This window comes from Nerophis ophidion, linkage group LG09, assembly GCF_033978795.1.
Source record: "Nerophis ophidion isolate RoL-2023_Sa linkage group LG09, RoL_Noph_v1.0, whole genome shotgun sequence".
Taxonomy (NCBI): domain Eukaryota; kingdom Metazoa; phylum Chordata; class Actinopteri; order Syngnathiformes; family Syngnathidae; genus Nerophis; species Nerophis ophidion.
Window position 1 is genome coordinate 62,670,844 of NC_084619.1, and position 24,729 is coordinate 62,695,572.

General features: G+C 38.4%; 1 protein-coding gene across 2 annotated transcripts in view; it reads right to left on the reverse strand.

Moving 5' to 3' along the window:
• LOC133559611 (bone morphogenetic protein receptor type-1A-like) overlaps positions 1-24,729 on the reverse strand; it is a 61,350-nt gene that overhangs the window by 14,145 nt on the left and 22,476 nt on the right. For both annotated transcript variants that reach the window (XM_061911527.1, XM_061911526.1), the window contains one exon: positions 7,528-7,747. In XM_061911527.1, the coding sequence (XP_061767511.1) occupies positions 7,528-7,594 (67 nt within the window). In that variant the 5' untranslated portion in view covers positions 7,595-7,747. The remainder of the gene's footprint in view (positions 1-7,527; positions 7,748-24,729) is intronic.

Sequence of the window (24,729 nt, forward strand, 5' to 3'; positions counted from 1 at the left end):
GTCAGAGCGGAGACTGAGGTCTGGCATGGAGCACGCTGGGTAATCGCACTCTTAAAGACACAGTGTCATGTTTATTTACGTGAAGAACAACTTGCTGTGTGAAAATGCATGAAATTAAATTAAATGAAAAACCTATTTGTTATTAATCAAATTGTCCTGCACATTAATGACAATAAATATTTAGTTAATACAATTAAAAATATTAAATCAAACTACTATGAAGACTAGAAAAATAATTTTTTGTAGTTATTGCTTCCTAAAAATAAACTTTACCAAGAAAAAATGATGATTTAACCTCTTAAGGCCCCAGCTGTTTGTTTACATGTTTTTTTTTTAATTTCTCTTTGCTATTTGGGCTTATTGGACCCTAATTAGAATAAAAAATAAAAATCATCTTTTGATATGATGTACTTAGTTCATAAGTACACAAATGTGTACTTCATGTTTAGTGACATGCTAATTCTTATTTTTACACTTTTTCCCCCCATATTCCATTGTATGTTATACTCTTTTGACACCACCAGATGGCAGTATAAGTGTCCACATAAGTGTCCAGAAGACCCCAATGCAGTAGTGTACACAGTTTTGGAAATAAGAGCTCAAAGGTGCTGTCCACACATGTGGCCACTAAGCCTTTAGAGGTTTTAAAGGGGAACTGCACTCATTATTCATATACTCTGAAAAATGTGGACCATTCCACAAGTCACATGACTCACAGGAAGTTATATTATTCGCATCCTCTGCAGGCCATGAAAAGAACGCTCATTTATTTTGATGCTTTTATTATTCCATCATACAGTATTTACACTATATCTACATTATTTTTCATGTTATTTATTCTATTATTTTGTAGAATGATTGTAATATGTTAGGTGTCAACATATTTGCAAAAATGTATTTAATGATTAATAATAATTAATAATAATATGGTAAAATCATGTTACATGAATAAGTCACCTTTGCTTAGGAACTTGTTATGCTCATGCACATAATTATGTTTCATCAAACATAAATTAACGTTATTACCCTAGGGCGGGGGTCGGCAACCCGCGGCTCTAAAGCCGAATGCGGCTCTTTAGCGCCGCCCTAGTGGCTCTCTGGAGCTTTTTCCAAAAATGTATGAAAAATGGAAAAACATGAGGCAAAAAAAAAAATATATATATATATATATATATATATATATATATATATATATATATATATATATATATATATTTTGTTGTTGTTGTTGTTGTTTGTTTTTGTTTTAATATAGTTTCTGTCAGAGGACAAACATGACACAAACCTCCCTAATTGTTATAAAGCACGCTGTTTATATTAAACATGCTTCACTGATTTGTGTATTTGGCGAGCCCCGTTTTGTCCTACTAATTTCGCCGGTCCTTAAATGCACCGTAGTTTGTTTACATGTATAACTTTCTCCGACTCTCTAGGACGTGTTTTATGCCACTTCTTTTTCTATCTCATTTTGTCCACCAAACTTTTAACATTGTGCATGAATGCAAAAAGGTGAGTTTGGTTGATGTTATTGACTTGTGTGGAGTGCAAATCAGACATATTTGGTCACGGCAAGCTAATCAATGCTAAGATGCTATTTAGGCTAGCTATATGTAAATATTGCATCATTATAGCTCATTTGTAGATATATTTGAGGTCATTTAGTTTCCTTTAAGTCCTCTTAATTCAATTTATATCTCATGACACACTGTTTACCATGAATTGATTAACGTGGACCCCGACTTAAACAAGTTGAAAAACTTATTCGGGTGTTACCATTTAGTGGTCAATTGTACGGAATATGTACTGAACTGTGCAATCTACTAATAAAAGTTTAATTCAATGAATCAATGTATGTAATATGGCTTTTAATTTTTTGCGGCTCCGGACAGATTTGTTTTTTGTATTTTTGGTCCAATATGGCTCTTTCAACATTTTAGGTTGCTGACACCTGCCCTAGGGTTAACTGGATAACACATGGCACGCTGACAAAGCTTAACCTATTGGTACTATAACAATCTACAAGGTTAATATAGGTTGCTTCTCTTTCTTCCCCTCAATTTTTCTGCTTTCTTTTGTATCTCTAGTTATCATTACAAATATGTATTGTTGCATTTGAACACTGTATTGTTGATAATAGAGGTAAATTATCGGTATTGTTCATTATTAATAGCGCTATTGGTATTTGTATTGATCCATTTCTAGTGTAATTATGCTCATTGTCATTTCTGAATTATTATTTATTCCACCAACTGCTTCTTTCCTATCCCTTTGACCATCATATTTGTACATATTGTATTTGCTGATGTTGCTCTATTGCTGTTGTTGTGTTTGCTGTTTCTCTGTCTTATCCCCTCTTGTCCCCACAATTTCCCCCTCAGTCATCCTTTTTTCCCTCTTTCAATCCCCTCCTGCACCAAAGGATATTATAAATACATTTAATAAGGTCAAAAACAAATAAGGCAACAACAAGAGAAGTATCCCACACTTTTCTTTTGTAAAGTAAATCTGAACAGCCAACATGGGCGCCTAACATCAACTACATGATTTGCCTGAGAAACTGGACAGGACAAAAAAAAAGGAACACACAATTAGAGGAGTTGAATATGATTATTGTCACATTTACATTTTAAGTTTATTCAATAATAATAATAACAATAATAGTAATAATGGGTTTGATTATAACTCTTCTTTACGCTCACATGATTAAAAGAACAACAGAGCTTTATTCATGTCTTTGATTTTGCGTTGAAATGTCTTGGTGTGAACATGAAAGTAACATTAATATTGCACATTCATCCATGGAATAATCCACACAATGGAGTTGTTTACCGTATTTTTCGGATTATAAATTGCAGGTTTTTTTTATGGTTTGGCCGGGGGTGCAACTTATGTGGGAAATTATTAACACATTACCGTAAAATATTAAATATTATTTATCTCATTCGCGGAAGGGACGAAGAAAATGTCAGCAATCATCACACACACGTCAGCCAATAAGAATTTGGCGGGGGAGGGTCATGGCAGAAGTGCATTGTGGGTCATGGGACGCTAACTGCTATATGCTACTGCCGTAGCTATTAAAATGGGTCATTTCAACATTGGCGGTAAATTATAAAAACTGAGAAGGGCTGAACAAAAATGGCACCGAAAAGGAAATCATGTACTGCAGATTACAAGCTGGACGTAGTGAAATATGTAGCAGAAAATGACAAGAGGAAGCGGCACATACCTTTGGAGTTGGCAGAGTTGTTTAGAAGCGACATTGAGGAAGAAAATGTTGGTAAAGGTATAGCATGTTCAATATGTTATAGTTATTTGAATGACTCTTACCATAATATGTTACGTTAACATACAAGGCACCTTCTCCGTTGGTTATTTATGCCTCATATAACATACATTTATTCAGCCTGTTGTTCACTATTCTTTATTTATTTTAAATTGTCTTTCAAATTTCTATTTTTGGTGTTGGATTTTATCAAATAATTTCCCCCCAAAATGCGACTTATACTCCAGTGCGACGTATATATGTTTTTTTCCTTCTTTATTCTGCATTTTCGGCCGGTGCGGACGTATACTCCGGAGTGACTTATAATCCGAAAAATACGGTACTTCTAAAATGTTGCTCTCTAACCAACCAAATAGTCTGAACATGTAAATAAAGGCGCAAGTCTGATGAAAGAGGAGAATCATGTTCTGCGGCCCGGGACATTGGAAAGTTGGGTCAAGGGGGAAACGAGCACTTTTCAAGGGGCGAGTATGTCTCCGGAGGGACTGAGGGATATTTCCGGAGAACAATGGCTGTTTGGAGCGTTTAGTGCCGCCGACAGCTCCTACGGTGTCATACAGGAAATGGTTCATGTGCAAAGAGGAAGGGAGAGCGGCAGCAATCAGCTCAACAGCTTCCTGCAGCGAGGAGCGCAGCGCAGGAGGACGACATGACTCCTACTTTATCAGTCGGGATGGCAATTGATCCGATTTTTTGCCGTTCAGATTCCAATTTTGATTCTGCTCAACGATTAGGTTCCTTATCGGTTCTCTTATTGATTTTTATTTGGAAAAAAAAAGAACAAAAAGGTGGATTAGCGTCAATTTAGTTAAGTTTAGGTAACATGACCATAGAAAGGTCTTGAGAGGCATACGTCGCATAGAACAAAATACTTTTTTGAAAATAAATATTCTTCTGTAGCTTTCAACAAAATAAATCATGTGGAAATTACACAAGAATGTAACATTTTAAACACTTTTAGAATCTTTGTCATCTGCCTGGAGCAGGGTGGCCCCTTACATCCGGTCGATGGTGGAGGATGTGTCAGTCAACTGCCAGCCGGGCATTAAAAAAAAATCAACCTAAAAATTTGCGATCATCAACATTCACGGCACCCGCTGTTAGAATAATTATGCATAAGTTATCACACAACCCTTATGCTTAAAGGCCGTTGCTATAGTTATTAGCAATTGTGCTGAAGTTGTACTTTTCTATCTGTGCAAAGGCACACAACGCGTAATCTTCCATTGCGAGTTTCTTGTATCAGCAGTTTGTTTCCAGACCCTGCCTGCTGACAACCAAGGACAAACATCGAGTACCTCAACGCAGACAAAACAGACACAGGGCGAAATCACGAGTGTCAGCACATTTCCATTCTGATTAATCATGTATTGTGTCTATTCTGGCTGCTTGCATTACCCCTCCCTTTAGAAGCAGCCTCAGTGACGTTAACTAGGGAACTCCCGAATAAATAGAGGAGCACGAGGGACTGTACCTTAGAGCGTAGGGGGAAACTGTAGTTCAGTGTAGAGCCCAATATGACTCTATTCATGAGTAAAATTGAACGCTGTCTCTGCTTGATTCCTTCTACTCGTCTTGTGTAATAGATAGTTCGGTGTTTGAACTTGTGAGATGACGCTGGCTGCTACAAGCTCATTATTAAGAAAAAAATGACCGAAAGGAAGGCGAGAAACACTTTCTCTTTCAACAGACTCTCTCGCCATACCTGCTGTTTGAACTCTAAAGACTGACTGCACAGTTCCTATCTTCACAATAAAAGCCCTGCTTCATCCTGCCTGCGCTAACAAAATAAAAGTCTCAGAAAGCTGTCTTCACAAGCTAGCAAGCTACGGAGTTTGCCGCCAATGTATTTCTTGTAAAGTGTATAAAAAGTAATATGGAAGCTGGACAAATAAGATGGCAAAAACCAACCATTTTCATGTGGTTTTGGACATTTTCTCCTCCATTTGAAAATGTGGACATTATCATCACTACTGTCTGATTCCAATCAATGCAAGTCATCAGAATCAGGTAATACACCAACTCATATTATTCGCTTCATGAAAGAAAGGAATTTTAAACATGCTTGTATTATCAATAAACACGTTTAACTTGTTAACAAAGATGTCTCTTTCATAAATAAATAGATATAATCATATATATGAATGAAGTAGATCCCTTCGATTTGGTCAATTGAAAAGTAGCTGGCCTACAGAAAAGTGTGGGCACCCCACAGCTGATAAAATAAACTGTGGAACTCAAAATATTCAAATGGTTTGTTTAGATTACCAAGGTGAAAGTAATTCATGAAAAAGGCTCATAACATGCAACTCAAGATATTTCAAGTCTTATTTTGAAACAATTTGAATGATTAAGGCTTGCAGTTTAGGAAAACCTTGAATTGAAAATCTCAGAAAATTTGGGTTTTCCAAAAACCCTGAGCCATGATCATCAAAATAACAACAATAAAGGCTCAACGTACTTCCCATTGCATGAGTTAATACCACACATTAGTTTCACATTTGAAGCTTAATTGCTGACATGAATGGACTTGGACACCATATTCTAATTTCATGAGTTTCACCTGTATAGTAGAACAAATGAGTGATAATGTGGTGAGGGGAAAACAGGAAACTTTTCTGTGACTACAATTGAACATTCGCCCACCGAATATCAGGAGCACTGTGGCAAATTCGTGCAATCTTTTGAAGACAAACTTAGTTACTGCTCGGCATTGGTCTGTTTTGGCCCGAGTGTACGCTTACCTGCCCCAGTGAAATGAGAAACTACAGGTGGACGTGACTTGGATGTAGGGCTCGGCGATGTATCGATGTACTCGACATATCGCGGGTTTGTCTCTGTGCGATATACAAAACGACTATATCGTGATCTTCCAGTATACATTCTCACGCAGTTGCTTTTAGCTGCGTGCATTACACTACATGCTCTTCCCACTCTTTCTTGTCTCTCCATCTCACAGAAAGCAAGCGCACCTTCTTACATACGTCACATACGTATACGCCCTCGCGGAGCAGAGAGGTAGCAGCATGGGTAACGTTAGCTGTGGTGCTAGCGAAGTGGTAATACGAGAGAAAGAAGATGTGAATCTGGTATCAAATGAAGGAAGAATTAATTCCCAAGAAAAACAGCAGGGGGTCTATCGTCTGGCGGTGGTTTGGCTTCAAGTGAGAATATGTCGAACAGACAACCGTAATTTGTCAAGTGTGGGGAAAAATCATTGCTACAAAAACTAGCATTACTGCTAATATGTAGCATCATTTGAAAAGTCACCTGCTAAAGAATGAAGAGTGCTTACTCCGCTTGTCAACATTTGCATTCGGAGCCACACGCCCACACCAACAAAATGCCGAGGCAAACATTTCCAGATCAACACCGTACGAAAAAAAATAGTCAACAACAAAAGGAGATAATGTCCGCAGGAACCTACCACATAGCGAAGGACGAACACTATTTGATTTCCTATTATGCAGCTCATTTTTATTTGACAGTTATGGAAATATCTTTTGTCACATCATGCACAAAAGGGCACTTTATTTGTTTTAAACTATTGTAGTGGGGTTTCTTACAAAAAGTGCACTTTCATTTCATTTATTGTTTTGATATGTCATCTTAGTGACATCATGCACAAAAGTGCACTCATGGCTTGTTTTTAAAATGTCTGACAATCTTGCACTTTCTGTTTTTGAAATGACATGAATGTTTGTGCCACTGCTTGATAACTGTTTAATAAATACAGTTTTGCTAAATTGACTTAGTTGGGATTTCCCTCTCTGCATGGAAGTTTAAAATGAGCATATATAATTATGCAGTATGAAGAAGAATGTTTTAATGTAGACACATAGAATCATCATACTGCTGTGATTATATGCATCAAGTGTTCATTCAAGGCTAAGGCAAAATATTGAGATACATATCGTGTATCGCGACATGGCCTAAAAATAACGAGATATTAATAAAAGGCCATATCGCCCAGCGCGGTTCGAAAAGGTGACATTCGTTTATAGGTATCACACGCTGTGTGTTCAGATGTTTCAGCATATTGCTCGTATGTCCTTTTGATGAAATAGCAACCTTTCAACTGTAAATAGCCACACTGTTTCCTAAGCCACAGGGTTTGAAGCGTAGGGAAATAGTAGCGGTTGACAGCGCTCCTGTGTCCCAAACATTGACCAGGAAGCAGGCGAGATGTGCTGCTGCCTTCTTACGAGAGTGGAATGTATCACACGGGTGAAAAGTCTTACCTTCAGCTCTGAGGACCATCAGCAGCGAGGCGGCCATGACAGCCAGACGCAGCAGAAGACCTCCCATCGTGCAGCAGCAACAAACGGATGCTCCGGCGGGTCAGAAGTGGGAAGGGGATGATAGAACTTTTTGGACCAGAGGTCTCAAAGCGGTGAGAGGATGGCTGCTATCACAATATGGCAAGTTGTTGTGGCTCAGTGGCTCCTTGGACCTGCAGCACTGAGACAAGAGAACATAGTAGACTTAGACTTCCTTTTTATTGTCATTCAAATTTGAACTTTACAGAACAAATAAGAACGAAATTTTGTTGCATTGGCTCTTGGTAGTGCAGGATAACAAAAAGCAATAAGGTGCAGATATAAATAAATAGATTACTGTACAGATAAATACATTGCACTTTTGCATATGCATCCAGGTTTATGGATTTATGTTATATTGTCTTTTTTATTCCAGTGAGTTAATCCATTTTGGGGAGAGTTGAGGGGATAATTTAATTATGATGCGTTCAAGAGTCTTACGGCCTGAGGGAAGAAGCTGTTACAGAACCTGGAGGTTCTGCTACGGAGGCTGCAGAACCTCTTCCTAGAGTCCAGCAGTGAAAACAGTCCTTGGTGGGGTTGGGAGGAGACTTTGCAGTCTTTGTTACAGCACACCAACGACAACACAGTCAGCATGGTGTTCTCTCTTCCTGCATCTGATTGCACCTCCCTTGGCCCCCCAAGTTAAATGTGGCGTGACACCGGGTCCTCTGCAGGGCGAGTATCGATCCAACAAAGCACCGACTTATTTGTCCAAGATGTTGTGCAATTACTGCCACAGCACTCATAGCCACATATCACAATTAGGGGGCGCCGTGAGGGTCGGACGTTTAGGGAAGGGGTCGTGTGTGAGGGAATTAGTGGCAAGGCCCAGCCAGCATCCGTCACTTTCCATTCGCCACAGAGGCGGGACAAAGAGGTCGGACTTGTGACCCACTTTTCACACATCTTTAGCTAGGGGTGGGCACTCAGTATGTTTGTACGCACTAAACCTTCTCTAATCAATTCTACACGGCTCCAAAGGGCATGTGATTTCGCAATGCACTGTGGGGCGGCGGTAGACATTTTTGTCGACTAAAGCTTCGGTTTTACATGGCGGTACTGTACACACGTTAATGTGACAGAGCAACAAACTGGGGACCGTACTGAGACAAACTTTACCCTGTTCCAAAGGCTCGCTACTTGAAAAATAATGATTAAAATAGGTGGGTTTGATCAATATGAGACAAGATATATGAGTAAGCTGCCACTAGGGTTGTACGGTATACTGGTATTAGTATGGTATTCCGGTACTAATGAACCAAAAACAGTACAATATTCTGTTTGAAAAGTACCGGTTCGCCATATAAATATATTTTCTCAACGGGCATGACGGTCCGTCGTCATGTCATAACATTGCTTTGGTTCTTGTGGTCTTGCTGACCCTAAAAATTCAAAGTTCAGCATTTTTAAAACATTTCAAACATATTTCCAGGTATATAGTCAGTTGTCCAGGTTTTTATTATTTCTTGTTATTGTTCAGAACACTCGTAAAAAGGCTATGAGTTCATTGAGTGTGCAATGTGATTTAATAAAAATGATTCCAAGAGAGAACTCACGCTTTTAGAATAAACGTAGACATCCAAGGGATTAAATACTTATTTTTAAATACTTGATTACTTTCGGACTGGTCTTAAGCTGCTGTGAAATCTGAATTTGGAGTCTTATTGTTGTTGTGATGATAAGACGTTTGTTTGTGACGCGAGACTGAGCAACAACATAAGCGGCGTCCTGGTCAGATAACACACAAAGACACATTTCACACAAGACGCCTTGGACCGTGGACAAGACCAGACAGGTTCAGGAAGGACTTTGTAGCGAAACAGGAAGCTGTCCCCCTCCGTGATAAAGGCCCATCCTACGTCCACTTCCCTCTGAAAACAGTCCATAGCATGAGAACACGTGTGGTGCAGCCATGCTAACTTCAAACATGAAACACACGCAATCACGTGACAATACTAAATACACCATCTTGTTGTTGACTGTGTGTGTTCTCCCATTAAGCAGCCTGTAGTCAAGCCAGGCACAACAACACTGACAAAGAATGTGGAAGAAAGAGGGCATGAAATAACAAAAAAGAGTGTAGAAGAATGAATGTATGAAACAACAACACAGATAGAATGTAAAAGAATGATTACATGAAACAACAACACAGAAAGACTGTAAGAGTGAATTCATTAAACAACAACAACACAAAGAGTGTAGAAGAGGGAATGCATGAAACAACAACACAGAAAGACTGTAAAGGAATGAGTGCATGAAACAACACAGAAAGAGTGTAGAAGAGTGAATGCATGAAACAACAACACAAATAACGTAAGAGTGAATGCGTGAAACAACAACAACAACACAGAAAGATTGCAGAAGAGTGAATGCGTGAAACAACAATACAGAAAGAATGTAGAAGAGTGAATGTGTGAAACAACAACAACACAGAAAGAGTGCAGAAGAGTGAAAGCATGAAACAACAACACATAAAGACTGTAAAATAATAAGTGCATGAAACAAAAACACAGAAAGACTCTAAAAGAGTGAATGCATGAAACAACAACACAAAGAGTGTAAAAGAGTGAAGGCACAAAACAAAAACACAGAAAAAGTGCAGAAGAGTGAATGCACTAAACAACAACACATAAATAGTGTAGAAGAGTGAATGCATGAAACAACAACACAGACTGTAAAATAATGAGTGCATGAAACAACAACACAGAAAGAACATAGAAAAGTGAATGCATGAAACAACAACACAGAAAGAGTGCAGAAGAGTGAAAGCATGAAACAACAATACATAAAGACTGTAAAATAATAAGTGCATGAAACAAAAACACAGAAAGACTCTAAAAGAGTGAATGCATGAAACAACAACACAAAGAGTGTAAAAGAGTGAAGGCACGAAACAAAAACACAGAAAAAGTGCAGAAGAGTGAATGCACTAAACAAAAACACATAAATAGTGTAGAAGAGTGAATGCATGAAACAACAACACAGACTTTAAAATAATGAGTGCATGAAACAACAACACATAAAGAACATAGAAAAGTGAATGCATGAAACAACAACACAGAAAGAGTGTAGAAGAGTGAATGCATGAAACAGCAACACAAAGAGTGCAGAAGAGTGAATGCATGAAACAACAACACATAAAGACTGTAAAAGAGTGAATGCATGAAACAACAACACAAAGAGTGTAAAAGAGTGAAGGTATGAAACAACAACAAAGAAAAAGTGCAGAGGTGTGAATGCACTAAACAACAACACAGAAATAGTGTAGAAGAGTGAATGCATGAAACAACAACAACACATAAAGACTGTAAAAGAATGAGTGCATGAAACAACAACACAGAAAGAATGTAGAAGAGTGAATGCATGAAACAAGAACACAGAAAGAGTGTAGAAGAGTGAAAGCATGAAACAACAACACATGAAGACTGTAAAATAATAAGTGCATGAAACAACAACACATAAAGACTGTAAAATAATAAGTGCATGAAACAAAAACACAGAAAGACTCTAAAAGAGTGAATGCATGAAACAACAACACAAAGAGTGTAAAAGAGTGAATGCATGAAACAACAACACAAAGAGTGTAAAAGAGTGAAGGTATGAAACAACAACAAAGAAAAAGTGCAGAGGTGTGAATGCACTAAACAACAACACAGAAATAGTGTAGAAGAGTGAATGCATGAAACAACAACAACACATAAAGACTGTAAAAGAATGAGTGCATGAAACAACAACACAGAAAGAATGTAGAAGAGTGAATGCATGAAACAAGAACACAGAAAGAGTGTAGAAGAGTGAAAGCATGAAACAACAACACATAAAGACTGTAAAATAATAAGTGCATGAAACAACAACACATAAAGACTGTAAAATAATAAGTGCATGAAAACAAAAACACAGAAAGACTCTAAAAGAGTGAATGCATGAAACAACAACACAAAGAGTGTAAAAGAGTGAAGGCACAAAACAAAAACACAGAAAAAGTGCAGAAGAGTGAATGCACTAAACAACAACACATAAATAGTGTAGAAGAGTGAATGCATGAAACAACAACACAGACTGTAAAATAATGAGTGCATGAAACAACAACACAGAAAGAGTGCAGAAGAGTGAAAGCATGAAACAACAATACATAAAGACTGTAAAATAATAAGTGCATGAAACAAAAACACAGAAAGACTCTAAAAGAGTGAATGCATGAAACAACACAAAGAGTGTAAAAGAGTGAAGGCACGAAACAAAAACACAGAAAAAGTGCAGAAGAGTGAATGCACTAAACAAAAACACATAAATAGTGTAGAAGAGTGAATGCATGAAACAACAACACAGACTTTAAAATAATGAGTGCATGAAACAACAACACAGAAAGAGTGTAGAAGAGTGAATGCATGAAACAGCAACACAAAGAGTGCAGAAGAGTGAATGCATGAAACAACAACACATAAAGACTATAAAAAAGAGTGAATGCATGAAACAACAACACAAAGAGTGTAAAAGAGTGAAGGTATGAAACAACAACAAAGAAAAAGTGCAGAGGTGTGAATGCACTAAACAACAACACAGAAATAGTGTAGAAGAGTGAATGCATGAAACAACAACAACACATAAAGACTGTAAAAGAATGAGTGCATGAAACAACAACACAGAAAGAATGTAGAAGAGGGAATGCATGAAACAAGAACACAGAAAGAGTGTAGAAGAGTGAATGCATGAAACAACAACACAAATGGTGCAGAAGTGTGAATGCATGAAACAACAACACATGAAGACTGTAAAAGAATGAGTGCATGAAACAACAACACAGAAAGAGTGTAAGAGTGAATGCATGAAACAACAACACAAATGGTGTAGAAGTGTGAATGCATGAAACAACAACACATAAAGACTGTAAAAGAATGAGTGCATGAAACAACAACACAGAAAGAGTGTAAAAGTGAATGCATGAAACAACAACAACACAAAGAGTGTAGAAGAGTGAATGCATGAAACAACAACACAGAAAGAGTGTAGAAGAGTGAATGCATGCAACAACAACACAAAGAGTGTAGAAGAGTAAATGCATGAAACAACAACAGAAAGAGTGCAGAAGAGTGAATGCATGAAACAACAACACAGAAAGAGTGTAGAAGAGTAAATGCATGAAACAACACAAATAGTGCAGAAGAGTGAATGCATGAAACAACAACACATAAAGACTGTAAAATAATGAATACATGAGACAATAACACAGAGTGTAGAAGAGTGAATGCATGAAACAACAACCCAAAGAGTGTAGAAGAGTAAATGCATGAAACAACAACAACAGAAAGAGTGCAGAAGAGTGAATACATGAAACAACACAGAAAGAGTGTAGAAAAGTGAACGCATGAACGCAGAAAGAGCCTTGATGCCCTTCCAACTTGCAGTGGTGCCCTAAAATATGAACCCTCCTTTTAGGCAACACTTGCCTTGACCTTGAAAAGTTTAAATTCGAGGCCTGAATGAGTGCATGAAACAATACATTAAGTGTAGAAGAGTGAATGCATGAAAAAACAACACAGAGAGTGTGTAAAATAATGAGTGCATGAAACAACAAGTATAGTGAGTGCATGAAACAACAACACAGAAAGAGTGAATGCACAAATAGTGTAGTTTGTGTGAACAAGTCCTTGCTAAAGTAGGCTCCGGCATGCAGTGTGGTCCGAATGAAAGCAGTTATTGTTAGCTAAGCCCCCAGTAGTGAATATAGACCACCTTATAAGCTAGCACTCAGCCATGACGGACCCCACTACCACCTCCAAGACTAAGGTGGGCCAAGATGGGCGAGCTGGGTAATGTACATGGACAGAAAGCAGAGAAGAAATATGCAAATGCTCTGACAAATATGCTCGTCTGTCAATGATGATGTCACAGCTGTTATGTTCACATCAGGGCTTGGCTAAACCCGCATGTATGGGGAAAATGTGTCATTTAAAAAAAAAGAAGAAGAAAAAAAAATGTTTCTATAACTTCCGACCGGGAGGCCGCGGGTGTGAGTCCTGAGCACTTGTATTGCTATAATTAGAACGGACAAAAATGTTTATGATCTGCAATATAGAATAGAAAGTACTTTATTGATCCCTGGGGGAAATTCAGCACCACAGATAGCTCACAATAGACAATAAACACTTACAGCATTATTCACATGTGAATAACATAAATACAGTCTATTATACAGCATTATTCACACATGAATAATATAAATACAGTCAATTATACAGTATTATTCACACATGAATAATATAAATACAGTCTATTATACAGCATTATTCACATGTGACTAACATAAATACAGTCTATTATACAGCATTATTCACACGTGAGTTATATAAATACAGTCTATTATACAGCATTATTCACATGTGAATAATATAAATAGTATATTATGCAGCATTATTCACACATGAATAATATAAACACAGTCTATTATACAGCATTATTCACATGTGACTAACATAAATACAGTCTATTATACAGCATTATTCACACGTGAGTTATATAAATACAGTCTATTATACAGCATTATTCACATGTGTATAATATAAATACAGTCTATTATGCAGCATTATTCACACGCGAATAACATAAATAAAGTCTATTATACAGCATTATTCACATGTGAATAATATGAATAAAGTCTATTATACAGCATTATTCACATGTGAATAATATGAATACAGTTTATTATACAGCATTATACACGTGTGAATAACATAAACACAGTCTATTATACAGCCTCATCACATATGAATAACAAATGCAGTCTATTATACAGCATTATCCACATGTGAATAACATAAAGTCTATTATACAGCGTTTTTTACATGTGAATAACAAATAAAGTCTATTATACAGCATTATTCACATGTGAATAATATGAATACAGTCTATTATATAGCATTATTCACACGTGAATAATATAAATACAGTACTATACACCATTATTCACATGTGAATAACATAAACACAGTCTATTATACAGCCTTATTCACATGTAAATAACATAAATGCAGTATAGTATACAACATTATTCACATGTGAATAACATAAATACAGTCTATCACACAGAATTAGTCACATGTGAATAACAAATACAGTCTATAATACAGCATTTTTCACATGTGAATAATATGAATACAGTCTATTATATAGCATTATTCACACGTGAATAATATAAATACAATACTCTACAGCATTATTCACATGTGAATAACATAAACACAATCTATTATACAGCCTTATTAACATGTAAATAACATAAATGCAGTATAGTATACAACATTATTCACATGTGAATAACAAATACTGTGTATCACAAAGAATTAGTCACATGTGAATAACAAATACAGTCTATAATACAGCATTATTCACATGTGAATAACATAAATACAGTCTATTATACAGCATTATTCACATGTGAATAACATAAATACAGTCTGTTATACTGCATTATTCACATGTGAATAACATAGAGTATTATACAGCATTATTCACATGTAAATAACATAAATGCAGTATAGTATACAACATTATTCACATGTGAATAACATAAATACAGTATATAACACAGAATTAGTCACATGTGAATAACAAATACAGTCTATTATACAGCATTCTTCACATGTGAATAATATAAATACAGTATTTTATAGAGCATTATTCACATGTGAATAACAAATACAGTCTATTATACATATAGCATTATTCCCATGTGTATAATATAAATACAGTCTATTATACAGCATTATGCACATGTGAATAACATAAATACAGTCTGTTATACAGCATTATTCACATGTGAATAACATAAATACAGTATTATTCACACGTGAATAACATAGATAGTCTATTATACACCAATATTCACATGTGAATAACATAAATACAGTCTATCATACAGCATTATTCCCATGTGAATAACAAACACAGTCTATTACAAAGCATTATTCACATGTGAATAACAAATACAGTCTATTACACAGCATTATTCACATGTGAATAATATAAACACATTATACATTTAAGTACAGTCAAAAAGGAACATATGCATTATACAGTCTGATGGCTGTCGGTATGAAGGACTTCCTGCGTCGTTCCGTGTTGCTCTAGAAAGAGCTTCCGCAGCCTCCGTAGCAGCTGTACAGTAATCTATTTATTTATATTTGCACCTTATTGCTTTTCTATCCTGCACTACCAGGAGCTAATGGAACAAAATTTGGATCTCATCTGTACTGTAAAGTTCAAATTTGAATGACAATAAAAAGGAAGTCTCCAAGTCTAAATGTAAAGTAAATGTAAAAATACAAAAAGAGCGAAATGCAGCAGCGGTTGTCAAGATCGAAGAATACGCACTAAAACATGATAACATGATAGCGGATGTCGCTACAAGCATCAAGAACGTCACACTCCTTCTGTGGAGGTCCCGTCACCCTAACGCGCGTCTACTTCCTGGTGTTGGGGGAACAGCGGCAGTCCAAATAAACACGCCCGAGGCCGACAGCTCTTGAGCTCCACAAATAAATGTTGTAATGAGAAGATTGGGATCAGGGAGAATATCAAAGGGAGGCAAACACAGTCGCCGGATAAAAATGAAACAATCTCATAACCCCATCTTATCTGCATAAAGTCATGTAATGTGCTCATCAGAAACACAAACAAGTGGCCTTTTAAAGCTCACAACATGAAGTGAAAGCTCTCTGCTGCAGAGAACTGTTATATTTACATGATGAAAATAGCAACACAGCTTGTACAGTACATGGCAGGGGTGTCAAACTGGCCACATGGCTGGAAACACTAAATATTATATGAATATTCATATATAAAGATTCGCTTTGTCATATTTTTACACAATTGCCTTTGATCGTTTTTTCGTGTACACTGCAAAAAAAAAAAAAAAAAAAAAAAAAAAGCTCAGTTCAGTTGCCAGTTTTACCGTAAATATTACTGTGCTTTTTACCGCATGTTGTTGTAAACAGTAAATAACGGCACCGCAGTTTGTTGGTTTTCAAAGTAAAAAAACTGGTAGCTCAGTTTCCTGAATTTGTACGTGAATATAATGGCAGTTTTAAAAAATTGAAGGAAAAATTATTTAAAAAAGTAACACCGGCAAGAATTTCATTGTAAAATTACGGTGCTCTTATAGCATATTATTGTGCAATTCAAAAAATGATACCCCTGTTTTTATGGTAAAATTCTAGCAACTAAAAAGCCATTTTTTTAACCGTAATATTTACAGTTATTGTTTTTACAGTGTATTACTACAAATGAAAAAAAATGGTGCAACAGTTTTTTTTAAGGCAAATTCCAGTAAAATCTGAGGTTGTTGTTATTATGTTGTGTTGCTATTAATGGAAAAACGGTCTCGCGATTTCTTTTCTCAGTGGGCTTGTGCAGTGGTTCTCAACCTTTTTTCAGTGATGTACCCCCTGTGAACATTTTTTTAATTCAAGTACTCCCTAATCAGAGCAAAGCAGTTTTGGTTGAAAAAAAACGATAAAGAAGTAAAATACATCTGTGTCATCAGTTTCTGATTTATTAAATTGTATAACAGTGCAAAATATTGCTCATTTGCAGTGGTCTTTCTTGAACTATTTGGGGAAAAAAGATTATAAAAATAACTAAAAACTTGTTGAAAAATAAACAAGTGATTCAATTATAAATAAAGATTTCCACACATAGAAGTAATAATCAACTTAAAGTGCCCTCTTTAGGGGATTGTAATAGAGATCCATCTGGATTCTAAACATTTCTTCGCAAAAAAATACATCTTTAACATCAATATTTATGGAACATGTCCACAAAAAAATCCAGCTGTCAACACTGAATATTGCATTGTTGCATTTCTTATCACAGTTTATGAACTTACATTCATATTTTGTTGAAGTATTATTCAATAAATATATTTATAAAGGATTTTTGAATTGTTGCTATTTTTAGAATAATTTTAAAAAATCTCACGTAACCCTTGGCATACCTTCAAGTACGCCCAGGGGTACACGTACCCTCATTTGAGAACCACTGGCCTAGTGGTTAGAGCAGGGGTCGGGGAACCTTTTTGGCTGAGAGAGCCAAGAAGCCAAATATTTTAAAATGTATTTCCCTAAGAGCCATATAATATTTTTTTTAACACTGAACACAACTAAACGCGTGCATTTTTAAGTAAGACCAACATTTCCAGAGTATAATAGGTCTCTTATTCTTTGTAATAACATTGTTATTCTGAAGCTAACTGTGGAAGGGGCGTGGCCTGCGGGCCTGCAGCAAAGCGGGATGTTGCCAGGACCGGCCTCGTAGATGGCCCACCTAGGCCTTTTTATCTAATCACCTGTCGCTCTGTTATAAGCAGCAGCCAGGATGAGAGACAGGGTTGGGGCTGGAGCCAGAGCGCGAGTGAGGACGAAAGAGAAAAAGACAACTGCTGGAAAGCAACTGAGGGACTAATTAAAAAACAACAACAATATTTCACCCTAAAACAGGCTCTCATGTCGGTGCGTGGTGGTCTGAAGAACCCCCAGGAGGGCAAACCCAACACTAACCAATAATAAATAAATTACTTCTTACCATTAACGCAACTTCTAGAACATAAAAATGCATGAGAATGTTTTATATTTGGAATGTTATGTTTAACCCTATGATTACAAGTGGAATTATTCATTACTTATCCTGTTAAGCAATGTCAGCTCAGATTTATCCGAGACCCAGATGCAGTCATCAAAAGAGCCACATCTGGCTCTAGAGCCATAGGTTCCCTACCCCTGGGTTATAGTGTCCGCCCTGAGATCGGTAGGTCGTGAGTTCAAACCCCGGCCGAGTCATACCAAAGACTATAAAAATGGATCCCATTACGTCCATGCTTGGCACTCAGCATCAAAGTTTGGAATTGGGGGTTAAATCACCAAAAATGATTTCCCTGTCAAAATAGTGCAGTGAGCAAATACATTATACTTTATTGATTAATAATATTTTTAAGCGTTCGCAGGCCGTATTAAGTGATGTGGCGGGCCATATCTAGCCCCTATGTCTTGAGTTTGACACCTGTAAATAGAGGTTCTAGAGGTTCTATTATAATTTGTGAGTTTGGTTTAACAACTCAACGTTGGTCTTCTCATGCGTCTTCCTATAATCCCTCTTCTTCAATCCTGTGTGTTCTTTCTCTAATCAACTCCTTCCTTGTTTCCTTTCCCCGTCCCCTTGCAGGCGGGCCCCTGGGTGCAGCAGCAGCAGCCTGGGGATGCCTTTCAGGGCCTGGGAGACTGCAGGCCAGACTCTTTGGCTCCACTGCCATTGTTTGTTCGGCTCCTTTGCGCCTCTTCCGCGGCTGTAGATTACCATAAGAATACCCCCGATCCCTTGAGCCTCCGTGGGCCAAAAGCCTCTTCTTCCCCGTTGTAGCTTCCACCTCTACAACTAATCCTCAGCTGTTCTGTAATGCCATCGAATCTACCCAAGTAGCATTTCGATGGCTCTGCTGGCAGAGCAAAGTTGTGTATTTGTGCGCGACCATCATCCTAAAGAAGTAGTATGGGCCAAATTAAACGTGTGTTGCCGTGTGCTCGACTAGGCGTAAATTCTTATGACGTTGCTCCGGGACTGAAGGTGTTTTAATGAGTCTAATCGCCATAGCAACAGCTCTGTCCCTCAGTGGCACAGTGTTGCCTTTGTCCTACGGCGGGGTCATAAAAGCAATCCAGTAAGAGCAGCAATATGATCATAAATCAGCACTGCGAAGGGACAGAACACCTCAATCCAACAGCACAATGCTGCCCTGCTTTTCACAACACACTTTTTTTGCCTAAGGTGATGAAAACACAGTTCGGACACCGCAGTGAAAACATCACACGACGATGGAACAGAAAGTGTACCCTGTGTGTGTGTGTGTGTGTGTGTGTGTGTGGAAGTGTAACCACATGGCTTCGTCCACTGTGTTTGTTGCCGTGCGAGCTCAAGCCAAGCCACAGTGTCAACACAACAGTATCGGTGGTCCTTTGTGAGTATTTGTCTTTGCCACAGAACAACAATCTCTTTGTGCTATACTTGGGGATGACGCATGAGTATGTAATAAAAAAAACGGAGGCTTCAAAAGTTGAAAAATATAAGACAAATCTTAGTTTTAGTACCATATTTTCCGGACTATAGAGCGCATTGGCGGCGGCGTGGCGTAGTGGAGTTGCAGGTTCGCTCCCCGTCTCTTGACATGCTAATCGCTGCCGTTGTGTCCTTGGGCAGGACACTTCACCCTTGCCCCCAGGGCTGCTCACACTGGTGAATGAATGATGAACGATAGGTGGTGGTCGGAGGGGCCGTAGGCACAAACTGGCAGCCACGCTTATGAAAGTAGCTTACCACCACCAGGTGGGAATGAATGATGGCTTCTCACTTCTATGTGAAGCGCTTCGAGTGTCTAGCAAAGCGCTATATAAATCTAATCTATTATTACTATTATATAAGCCACATTCCCTACATTTTATAAGGAAAACATATTTTTCCATATATTAGCCGCAGAAATTACTTATTTACATTAAAACAATTAGTTTACATACCCTTATTGTTTCCAGACAGTGCCTGTAACATGGCAGTATAACGGCTGATCAAACAAAACGAAGTCGTCGTCATGGACCCTACTAGCTCTCCAATCAGCTAAACAGACTCAATAACTCCACTGTGACATTTTTGTGACGATTGGGTCGCATTGTGATGCGGAGTCGTTCTCTCGAGGATGCAGACGGGCCTTGGACACAGCGTAAAACTAAGAAACAAATGATTTATTAACAAATAAAACAGACTTTGTCAAAATGAACAGAACTAGCATGGGAGCTAGAAAAAAACAAAAGAGCTAGCATGGGGGCTAGAGAAATAACAAAGGCTTAGCGTGGAAGCTAGCTGGTAGCGAACAGGAATGCAGAATCGGGAATCAAAAGTCGTCACTGTTGTGCGAACACAAACTACGAAACCAGACGGAATCAACGAAGGAGGCAGGCTTGAATCAAGACAGTGATTAACAAAAACAGGTGTGCTTCTGGAACCCACGGCAGGTGAAAATAATACGTTTCTATGGTAACAAACAGAGGAGCACAAACCGGAACTGAATGAGTCCAAAACAAACAGAAAACACTAAAAGACTCAAAAGTCTAAATCAAAACATGATCCAGGCAGCGGATCACAACAATTTTGGTGAATTTACTGAGAAATTTATGAAATTGAAACAATACAAAAAGAGTTCCATTGTAAGTTAATAATACTAACACAGACACTCGTAAACATGTTAGCATATTAGCAAATGCTAACGACGCTAGCATGAATACATTACGACAGCACGTACAAATATGCATGAAAACACTCCTACAGACATCACACATGGGACACATTATTGAGTAATATTTACAAAATACTTATATGTAAATAATTTCACTAATCTGCGGCGTATAGTACGGTGCGGCTAATATATGGAAACCTTTTTTTCTTTCTAAAATGTAGTGGATGCGGCTTATATACCGCGCACTATAGTCCAGAAAACACGGTAGTTTGTTTCCATGAAGGTGAAGATTAGTGATTTAGGAATAGCTAAAACAGCATGGAAAGATATTAGCTGGTGGCTAGCTGTTTTGTAAAACACCGCTTGCATGGAACTTCAGTGTTTATATCTTCACCTTTATCGTTAGTTTTAAAGCCAAAAATCCTCCACTCTCTTTCTTCCAACTCCACCCCATTTCCACTTGTAAGTGCTCTACGCGTGTGTTGACTCACATGCATCTCATGTTACCAGCAATGTCGGTATTTTTCTAAGCACATTAGTACCTTTTTTTCAAATTTAGTAGTACCGCAGTACTATATAAGTGCAGGTGTACTGTACAGTCCTAGTACTGCCATCAACCAGGTAACACCAAATCTATTTGTGGTGGTCGGCCCCAAATAAACACAACACATTGGTGTGTGTGTTTGTGTGTACACAGAGAACAGTTAAACAAAAACTGACAAATCCTGTTGAAGTCCGACAATGAAAATCTGACAGCGAGCTCGTTGTAATAGTTTACTTTTATGTGTGTGTAGCTTTACTACTGTGTGTGATTGTACTATCACTGCGTCCACCATGACAGTAGTATTTCACTCAATCACTCCTCTCAGGTTTCGGCTCTAAATCTTTTTTAATGGGGAACTCCAACATACTTTTGTACTGAAATCATCCATGCTTGCAATCTCTGGCTGACAACTTTGTGTACGTGTGTGTGTGTGTGTGCGTGTGTGTGTGTGTGTGCGTGCGTGTGTGTGTGTGTGAGACTCATGCGGGACATATGGGAGTAATTAAGAGCAGCAGACTGGCTGCCTGCGAAGGTCTTTTAGTACGTGTAGAAAGTCACAATGCTGACTTGAACATATTTGTACATATTTATAACATACAATCCCGCGCTTGTGCGTCCGTGAAGACAACATTGATTAACCGTCCATGGAAAGCAACACAAAACCATGACAGTGCTCGCTGAACGCTTGGTTTCTAGCATGAAAAACAAGACCTGCTAGTCTACCTTGTGCACATTTGGTGTGTGTGTGCGTGTGTGTGTGTGTGTAATCAGGACTCTTCCTGCTCGGCTGTAATTAATCAAAGCAGACGACAGCCAAAATGAGCCAATCTCAGGCTGCAATTAAAAGCCAGGAAACCTCCTGATTGGTTAGCAGTGCCTTCCTGGGGTTAGAGGTTAATCTCTTCAAAGAACAGAGAGCAGAGGGGCTGAAGTTCGCTCATCAGATTTTTAAAAATGACGTGCGTGTGTGTTAATGTCACATGACCAAAAAAAAAAAAAAGACCTAGCAATGACACACACTGACTATTGTGAAGCCAACTGGACATGTGTCTAAATCTCCCCAAACTCGTCCCAATTTTTTGTGCTGCAAAAAAGCTTTAGTCCAACTATTATGTTTTTTGGAGCTGGTTATGAATCATACAATATTAATGACATAAAAACCATAACAGCTGGACCGAGGGTGCCCAAACTGTTTGCCTCCCACGACCAAAGAGAAAAATTGCCAGCGGGCCGCAGGCCAAACACAGCAATTTCAAAAGAGATAAAAAGTTTCTATATTTAGAAACAATGACAATGACGGATGGCAACTAGTCAGCCTTGCCAACATGCCATCAATGATTGTGTGAGCTATAAGCGTGTCCCAAACTTTTTCACTTCCGAAGCGATACTGATACTGATATTGATCCCACCCAATATCAGCGGAAATGCAAATAATATAAATACTAAGGTTGGAACAAAATAAATGAGTCAAACAGAGAACAATGGTAGGTATGAAAATACTAACCTATTTATTATTAACCGTCTGGGATGGCGGTCTTCAAGTTGAAGTGCAGTGATAATTGCTTTTGTCGACACAGAGTGATCACAAAAATGTAATAATTTAAGCTCATGACACAGCAAGTTGAATGATGCGTACAAGTTTGTTACTGGATACTTTCTAATACGCTTCTGCCTTAAAAGTGTACGTAACATGCAACTAGAAATATTTGATACTTATTAATATTGACAAATGTGCTGTTATATGGTTCAATTATTATTACCTATGTTGAGCTAGTGTGCTTAACTGTTGTGTAGCTGCGAGCGCCCTAGTAGCCTGTAGCCTAGCATGTTTACCTTTTGTAAATCTGTCTGTCAGCTTTGCCAAAGTAAACACTCTGCAGGACCGGTTGTATCGCACATGATATCACACACACAAGTAAACACTCTGCAGGACTGGTTGTATCACACATGATATCTCACACACGAGTAAACACGCTGCAGGACTGCTTGTATCGCACATGATATCACACACGAGTAAACACGCTGCAGGACTGCTTGTATATCACATATCACCACACACACACACACACACACACACAAACGCACACGCGCGCACACACACAAGTAAACACGCTGCAGGACTGTTTGTATCGCACATAATATCACACACAAGTAAATACTCTGCAGGACTGCCTGTATCTCACATGATATCACACACCCACCCACACTCACACGTAAACATGCCGCAGGACTGCTTGCATCGCACATGATATCACACACACGTAAAAAAGTTGCAGGACTGCTTGCATCGCACATGATATCACACACACGTAAACAAGTTGCAGGACTGCTTGTATCGCACATGATATCACCCACAAGTAAACACGCTGCGGCACTGCTTGTATTGCACACAAGTAAACACGCTGCAGGACTGCTTGTATTGCACATGTCACGCGCGCACACACACACACACACACAAGTAAACACGCTGCAAGACTGCTTGTATTGCACATTATTTCAAACACACACAATAAAAACGCTGTAGGACTGCTTGTATCGCACATGATATAAATAAATGGGTTGTACTTGTATAGCGCTTTTCTACCTTCAAGGTACTCAAAGCGCTTTGACACTACTTCCACATTTACCCATTCACACACACATTCACACACTGATGGAGGGAGCTGCCATGCAAGGCGCCAACCAGCACCCATCAGGAGCAAGGGTGAAGTGTCTTGCTCAGGACACAACGGACATGACGAGGTTGGTTCTAGGTGGGATTTGAACCAGTGACCCTCGGGTTGCGCACGGCCACTCTCCCCGCTGCGCCACGCCGTCACACACAAGTAAACACGCTGCGGGACTGCTTGTATCACACATGATATCACACATAAGTAAACACGCAGCTGGACCGGTTGTATCGCACATGATATCACACACAAGTAAATACTCTGCAGGACTGCCTGTATCTTACATGATATCACACACCCACCCACACACTCACGTAAACATGCTGCAGGACTGCTTGCATCGCACATAATATCACACACGTAAACAAGTTGCAGGATTGCTTGTATCACACATAATATCACACACACACACAAACACAGTGCGGGACTGCTTGTATCGCACATGATATCACCCACAAGTAAACACGCTGCGGCACTGCTTGTATTGCACACAAGTAAACACGCTGCAGGACTGCTTGTATTGCACATGTCACGCGCACACACACACACACACACACACACACACACACACACACACACAAGTAAACACGCTGCAAGACTGCTTGTATCGCACATTATTTCAAACACACACAATAAAA